Below are 7,938 nucleotides of genomic sequence, written 5' to 3' on the forward strand. Positions count from 1 at the left end.
CCTAAAAGGCGGTAAAACAACCTTATAAATTTTTGGCCTCGAAGGGAGTGCTGAAAATATCTTCGGTTTTACACAGAGCGGTATTGTAATTGTGATTTATCTTCCTGTTAGCACAGGAAATGCAAAGTTCGAAAGATCCAATTATGTGAAATAACTATCTTCGACTAGAAAGGTGTTAATTAATGGTGAAAATTATCATTACTGCAATACCTCCCTGTGAGCTGGGACTAAAGCATTTATTGGGTGTACTGCTGAATAACAGGTGACCTCCAGGTACATACTACATAATTAAATAAACTACATATGTAATTACTTTTCTACGAATAATCCTCGGCGTGTATAGCAGTATTAATTACAATAAAACTACGCGTGTAATTAATTGATTTAGCGCCAATAACAATTATTTAAAAATGACACGAGACACATACAACTATGTATTGAATAATAGATAAATAGCTAGAATAATTGCTCAGTATATTGCCACATTTGTCTTTAAATTGTGCTAGAGAAGATTTTTTTTATGTAGTGAACTGGAATTTACAACAGCGTATTGGTGCTGTCGTAACTGATGTAACAAAAGATAGCTATTTCATAATGGATAAGGGAATTGTGCTTTAACAGTATGAAAGTAATTTTAGTTAACCATATTTAAATCCCTTAATGAAGTTAGATAGATTTTAGGAATTAAATTTGCGACGACAGGCCCTCTATTGAGATCATTAGCTATTTTAAGTATATATTTTCCAAAGCGTTACAATGTTATTTATAAATCCATAAATAACTATGGATGTATTTTGTTTGAAATATTTACGAGTTTCATAATAGAGCCTCTCATCATTTACATACAAATATTTAGTTACAATACTACATTAATCCTGATGTATTGAAGTAACTTACATTAGTCCTGATGTATTAAAATAACAATTCTGTATGTGAGAGGTAAAGAACCTTAAAGGTCAAATAGTATTTTTTTACTACTGAGTGTTTTAAAGAGAACGAGGTCTTAATTAGGCATTTAAAATCAATGTTAAGGTAAAATAAAATATATTAAATAAAAAAAACAACGATAGGACATGATGTATTTTACCATTGCGTGATTCCTAAATGCCACAAAGGCTTTCTAAAACAATGTTAGTAAAAATATATAAACTCTTAACGTCTTTTTCCCTTTCACCTACAGAATTGATGTTTATCATTCACTCAATACAGATTATTGAATTTCACGTTTACAACAAAAGTATTAGTTTTGAAAAATATTCGATTAATTATTGATACACAATTTATATTTGCTTATTCAAAATACATGCTTTTGGATTAAAGGATTTTACGGACTTAAATCTAAGAACTTCCGTTTCCCTTGTTTAGATTCATAATTAATTATATTTAAAATAATAACTTATATTATGTTTATGCCTATACCTAAGTTATGACGCGCAATATAAGTCCCGTTCAAAGGGAATTTGGCAGATAAAGTATTTAAGTAACAAGACATAGCACAGTGATACGAAAGTAAACAGCAACCAAAATTATAACGCCCTGACTCATATTACATAATGGCATACGTAAATAATTTATGTTAACTTTGTATTCCTACTTTAATTTGATCACCCTAATGTGTATCGGCACACTATAAATAGATAGATCAATACACGCTGAAAGTTTAAAGGTATTTTAAAGTTTCTTAAATATTGTAATTATGTAAACTAAGTGTGTGTGAAATTGTTTTGTGAAAGAAATGTACTAACCGTTCATATGCTATTATGAATATCGTTTATAGTAAAGGTCTAAAATTTCACTCAACTATAAAAACAAAAGTTAGCAGATGCCGTTACCACAACAAACACAGTTAACTACTTAAAATCTATATTGAATCCCATAGAATCGATATTCTTATAAAAAAATCATTGAACACTGAATATTTAGACTGACGCCGAGGTAAATACAGGTGGAATAACACCTGGATGATTTTTGGTTTATAAACTCTAAATTAAAATTTAAAATTTATTAAGTTAATTTAAAAGTTCATTGTCCACACTAAAACTAATTTCTTAAGTGGGCGGTTATATTGTCAGAGTAGTATAACGAAAATCTACGATATTACGTAGTAAATAACAATAACAAATAATTAAAGCGAAACATTTGTCAAGACGACAAAGGGGAGGGGGTCTGTAGAAAACGTAGAAATGTGAAGATGCACACTTATTTATTTTTCTCATTTGCAAGCTGAGAAATTTTATTTTTAGCAATGGGCGATGGCCATTTTAGGGTTAAATTATAAACACGAGAAACTAAAAACTCTTTGTTGAGAATACGTAGAGCTTCGTCGTTACGATGCGCATCGTGATTGTACTCGCAAAGGATTCTATATTCAGTACACACTAGATCCCAATAGTGCAACTCGAGAATTCAGGAATATTACATGCGTAGTATTCACTTTCGATACTATATCTTCGCCCGCAAGGTTGGCTTTTTTTCGACGGTGCTCAAGGCTTTGCCAGATTATATTCGGCTGGCCCTCAATCAATCATAGTTGAACAAGAGTCGTAAATAACTTTAGAGTCGTAAATCAGCGTTCTAAAAAATATTACTCAAATCTTAGTAAGAATCTTTTAATGCTATGGTCTAGAAGGGATGTTTTTTATTTAACGATAACGATACCGAGTGAAAAAATAAAAAGTATGGAACAACTGTTTTTTTCGCTAATTTTGAGAGTTTTCAATGTAAAAGTTGTTCGTATAGATGAGTAGAATCACCCTGTAAAACATCGTGAAATATAAACTCACCTTTATTTCATACTCAACTACCACGAAAATGTGTGCCTTTATTTTTACTACACAGTTTATTACTATTTATTTACATGTGGAGATTGAGATGTAGCTGTAATTCATTTGTTTAAACCTCGAACGACCCCTGAATAACATTGAGTCACATTACATAAAGTAACAAATAAAACTACTGTACTACGTTTACAACATCTTAACAATTGGACAAAGATTTAAATCAATTCTAATCTGAGACACCTATGAACATTTAATTAAGCACTGGTCTGATAGATTCGTTTTTGAACATTCTCTGTAAATTAGTCAAGATATGATAAACGTGACACTTAAAAACCACAAAAAACTGACTTTAAAAATAAAAACCGAAGAATTTGAAGGACTTCGTACATTTTATTAAAGTGGTCATTTTTAAAGCTTTATCACGATTTTTATTTTGGTAGTCAGAATTTATAACTTCAATACATTATAAAGAAACAATAAAATACACTATATTAAAGTATGATTGTCTTGATCTTTTGCGATTCGCATTGTAAATATGAATTTTTATTTTCGTAACCATATTGGCCCTAGCAATAGACCTCATTTTCATAGCTCGAAATGTAATTCTAATGCCTAACTGACTTTCGATTTAGCAGCTGATTACAGTAAAAACGGAGTTATAGAGGCTTAGATTATTTCACTCCACTTTCAAAGTAATCGAAATATTCGTACGGGCAATAGAAAGCTGCTCTTTGTGCTGCACACTTTATGCCATGCCTTTATTTATACCTTACGTGACAGGCGGATATGGTTACGAATACGATATAATTTAGCTAGAGATCTGTTGTACATTACGAGACCGATCTAACAAGTTCTACAATATATTAAAACTTTACCCTTACACGAAAAGCAGCAAAGAAATACATTTAAAAATATATTTATTTTATTTCATTCCGATATATTTGTCTTTGGGCAATTGAGTCTGCGAAGTGTAAGTTTAAGGTAAAGTTTTTATTAATGCAAACTAAAATCTGAGAGGCTCTTTTTAAGCATAAACTGCGCGGAACTAAGCGTAATTAAATAATGTTCGTGTCGATAGATGTCGCCTCTAGATAAATACAATCGATCTTGGAATGCCACAATCGCTTAAGCGAAGTACATTACTTTTTTAGTGACTGCGTGCACTGTAATGGCGCGCGCCATTGCGCCTGGTGTACGATCCTCGCTACAGCCGGATTGGTGGCTTCCCTCCCCAGAGTCATGCTCCTTCTCCACCAGGTGGTATCTTGCACGGAAGGCCACGAGATGCGCGTAGTAAGCCGGTGCCGGGATGGACACGGACCGAGTGCATCGCACGTACGTGTGGCACAGCTGGTAAGTCAGGCACTGCAGCTCGTCCGAACCGAAGTGATTGTCGTCCCAGAGCACGTGGTAGTGAGATGGCCTCGAGGTTCCCTGTGTAACAAAGTATACACTATAAAAAAAAGAAAAAAAGAAAGTGAAATATTGTATACAAAAGTATACAATATTTCACTTTTTGTGAAATATTGTATACAAAAGTATACAATATTTCACTTTTTGCTTTGGGTTAATACCGCCGACATTAATAGAATCTTTGTCCTGCAGAAACATGCAATTAGGGTAATTTACAATCTAGGCCCCAGTGTCTTTGAGAGATAAGTTTCACTAACGTCACAGCACATTTACGAAAATGTTATTTATGTTAAGAAAAATATTCTATTTTTTACGAAAAATAGTGACAGTTAATGTTATGTATTAATACGAGGAATAAAAATAAACTAGCTGTTTTTGACAGTTATCTCATCTAGTCTCAAATTCATCTAAGGGTCAGTGTATACGCTTCTGTAATAAGATTTCGATTGATATTCAAAATTTGCCATCTACACTCATCCGAAGAACAAAGTCCGATGTGATTATACAGCGAAAAGAGGATAAATACATAATTTCGTTATTCAAACTTAGGATTGTATTTTGAGAATTTTTATACCTCATTTCGTTTCGGAAATATAAAATCGAACAACAGTCGATCTGACATCCACAGCGAAGAAGAACGAACTAAATGTACTATGTCCTGAGAACAAGTAGTCTTGCACATAGATCGTTGTTCTACGGATGAGTCGATCTACGAGGTTTAAAACTATTGTGAAACAAAAACTTTACACTAAAGGTTATTACACAATTAGTGGTGCTGGTGAAATTACAGACACATGGGAGTTGTCAACTTATGTCTCAGGGTGACGGGCGCAGTAGCAGTGCCCTTTGCGTTTTAAAGCTCCGGGTGGCACTGCAACTGTTACGGACGGGCATGTCACTTACCACCAGACTCGTTCGTCCCGTCACTTGGTATTATATAAAAAAAATGCCTAATCTGTCCAAAATTAACCTATATACCATAACTGTTAAATATTACAGGATATAGCATTAAAGAATAGTCTACTATAAATTACAAATACAATACCTGAATGCCCTGGTGGCTGCAGAGGTAGAAATCAAACTCGGTGGGATGTGTAATGCCGAGATCGACAGTGGTACCCGCTGGTATGTTACCCGACTTGCCCGACTGCTCCTTCTTATCGGCGCAGAACAACCGCGTGTGGTGCCGCTTTTGTACCACAATGAACGTAATTCCCGGCTTGTATTCCGCTTCCAACTGGCAATCGAGACAACAATATATTTACAAATTTTCTTTTATTTTTCACGTTTTCGCTGCAGTTTAGGTTAGGAATTGGCACAAATTTATGTTTGTATATTTAAATACAAGTATTTTGGGTTGACACATTACATTAAATATTTTACAAACTTTGTGTGAAGGAATATAAGACACTTCTTTAAACATCCAAAAATTTCTTCAATTAGTGTTGAAACTACTGGGTGGATTTCGATAGGAAGACAGACTGAGACACACCTCATAGGTACGGTTGAAATGTCGGGACGAATAGCGTCTTTCAAATATACCAAATCGACTCAAGATACAATGGAAATAGACAAGTATTAAAACGTATAAGTCAGTTTCACTGAATATAAATTTTACTGTACCTTAATGCAAGCCTCACGCACTGCAGTAAGCTCGTGCTGCAGCACGTGTATGAACTGGCCCTCGGAGATGCCGTCACGATACATGATGATACGGTGCGGCTTGAACCCGCCCGTGCTCTTGTAGAACATTATCAGCAGTTCTTGCACCATGCTACTCATCTCGTGAACTATCTCTTGCCTGGAATATACATCGCAATCTCTGTGGAAAGGTTGTAGCAATACATATTGTTATATTTCAGACAAAGACAAACAAAGCTGCAAGATAAGCAAAAACACACTTTATCTCTTTTTCTGTTTGTCGGGTCGTTATAAGTTGTGAATATTTTTCTTCTAAGCGACTGATTTTACCACTAGTGGAGAAGTGAGGAGGTTAACTTGGTTGAAGGGGAGGAGAACAAATTCTACTTATATGCGTAATTAACAAATTATTTACGATGTAACTTACCGATGCTGTTGTACACGCACAGTAGCGGCGTAACGTGAAGGGTGTGCGTCCATAGAGCCGACGACTGCCGCGATTGAGGGCTTCTTGTTGTCACCCGCCGGCGGATGTGTCACATCCACGCCCAGAAATATCACCGGCTCATTGAATACCTAACAAGAACAAACTTCATTGTTACTGCCAATACTTATTGTTAAATAAAAACAATACATTTCAATGGTAGAATACATTACTTCAAACTCTTATTAGTAATGCAGATTCTCATATGAAGGATGATCACAAAGATTAGTGAACGATGATTTTTTCACGAAAATATTGACACGATCAAATTTATTAATATACATTTTATCATTGACTTATAAATAAATGGACGACGGGTCTAATACAAAAACCACGAAAAAAATGTCCCAAGTCAACCTATTCGAAATTTAAATTGTAATGTCATCGCAGTATCGCGCTGTCAGTAGAACAAATGAAGACTAAAGCGGAGTGTCGCGCTCTGTATACGATTTTAGCGCCTTACAAGTGCGGACACTTTTTAGCGCGGACCCGACGTCCATATAATTGTAAGTCAATGCATTTTATTTTGTTTCCTTCGTATCGGTCCGTGGAGTTAATTTCTTAGAAATACTCACAGTACCTAGTTTGAAATCAAGTAATTTTTAAAGTAGTGAATTGCGTCGATCTTAAATTTTCTAATCTAATAAAAACATATTATGGATACATGAATGACGTGTCTTCCCCTTGTCTAATGTTAAAAGAAATTTTGTCGATATACAGGGTGTCCCAAAACTCAACGTCAAGCGGTCACTAGGCGAGAGGCCAGGTTATATCAGTTCTGGTAAAAATTAAAAAAAAATCCATGTCACTTAGTTAAGTGATAATAGGCATTTTTTTGAAAATGTTGAAAATCGATACCCTAGACTACATGTTTAGGTACTGTCATGTAAAATCCATTGTAAAAACTTTGTACCCTTGTAAGAGTAAAATAAAGATTATTATTATTATTACTGTCATCACGAATTTTCAAATTTTGGAGTAATTTTTTTTAACGTCATCATAAATAACCATGCTATTTATTGCAGTCACAAATCAAACAATAAACGTTATGAGTTTAGTAAAAAAAAAAATAAGTTTCATTGAGTCGTAGCTTAAAAAAATATGTCAGCTAGCTTTGACACTTCATTTTTTTTTTAAATGTACTACACTACCCTGGGCAAGTTATTTTAAAAGATGGCCCATATAATCAAGATTTCAAAGTGGTACAATACTTGCCACTCTTCATTCCATAAAAAATATTATAACTTATTTTTTGCAAAAGGAGCTCGTTTCAAAAAAAACTCATGCCATGATAAATAATACTTTTGTGTGCTCAGAGATTGACTTTAACATCGTGGACGTGAGATGGTCATATGTGATAGAGTGAGATGGATAGTGACAACGCATTAAACAAAATAATCTATCCTAACACATGTGAGTGTGTCAACTTAATAATTAGTCGATTGTTGTATTATAATAAATTTTAATCAAAATTAAACGAATGAACTATCCCATACCGTGCTTGAACTTCATAGAAATATTTAGTATATAATCTAAAAAGACAATACACTATTTATCTCCTCTCTCTCTCTCTCTCACTCACTCACTCACTCACTCACTCACTCACTCACTCACTCACTC

General features: G+C 34.1%; 1 protein-coding gene across 4 annotated transcripts in view; it reads right to left on the reverse strand.

Moving 5' to 3' along the window:
- Window positions 1–1,039: 1,039 nt before the first annotated feature.
- The window catches only part of LOC113230493 (protein argonaute-2), a 15,533-nt gene continuing 8,634 nt past the window's right edge, over window positions 1,040–7,938 (reverse strand). For 2 of the 4 annotated variants that reach the window (XM_026464451.1, XM_026464450.1), the window contains exons 11-14: window positions 6,262–6,410; window positions 5,817–5,994; window positions 5,239–5,430; window positions 1,040–4,214 (exon numbers count right to left, since the gene is read on the reverse strand). In XM_026464451.1, the coding sequence (XP_026320236.1) occupies window positions 3,906–4,214; window positions 5,239–5,430; window positions 5,817–5,994; window positions 6,262–6,410 (828 nt within the window). In that variant the 3' untranslated portion in view covers window positions 1,040–3,905. Of the gene's footprint in view, window positions 4,215–5,238; window positions 5,431–5,816; window positions 6,016–6,261; window positions 6,411–7,938 lie in introns of all 4 variants that reach the window. The other 2 variants (XM_026464449.1, XM_026464448.1) reach the window with 1 other exon arrangement.

This window comes from Hyposmocoma kahamanoa, unplaced genomic scaffold (genome assembly GCF_003589595.1).
Source record: "Hyposmocoma kahamanoa isolate Upper Pololo Valley unplaced genomic scaffold, ASM358959v1 63, whole genome shotgun sequence".
NCBI classification, from domain to species: domain Eukaryota; kingdom Metazoa; phylum Arthropoda; class Insecta; order Lepidoptera; family Cosmopterigidae; genus Hyposmocoma; species Hyposmocoma kahamanoa.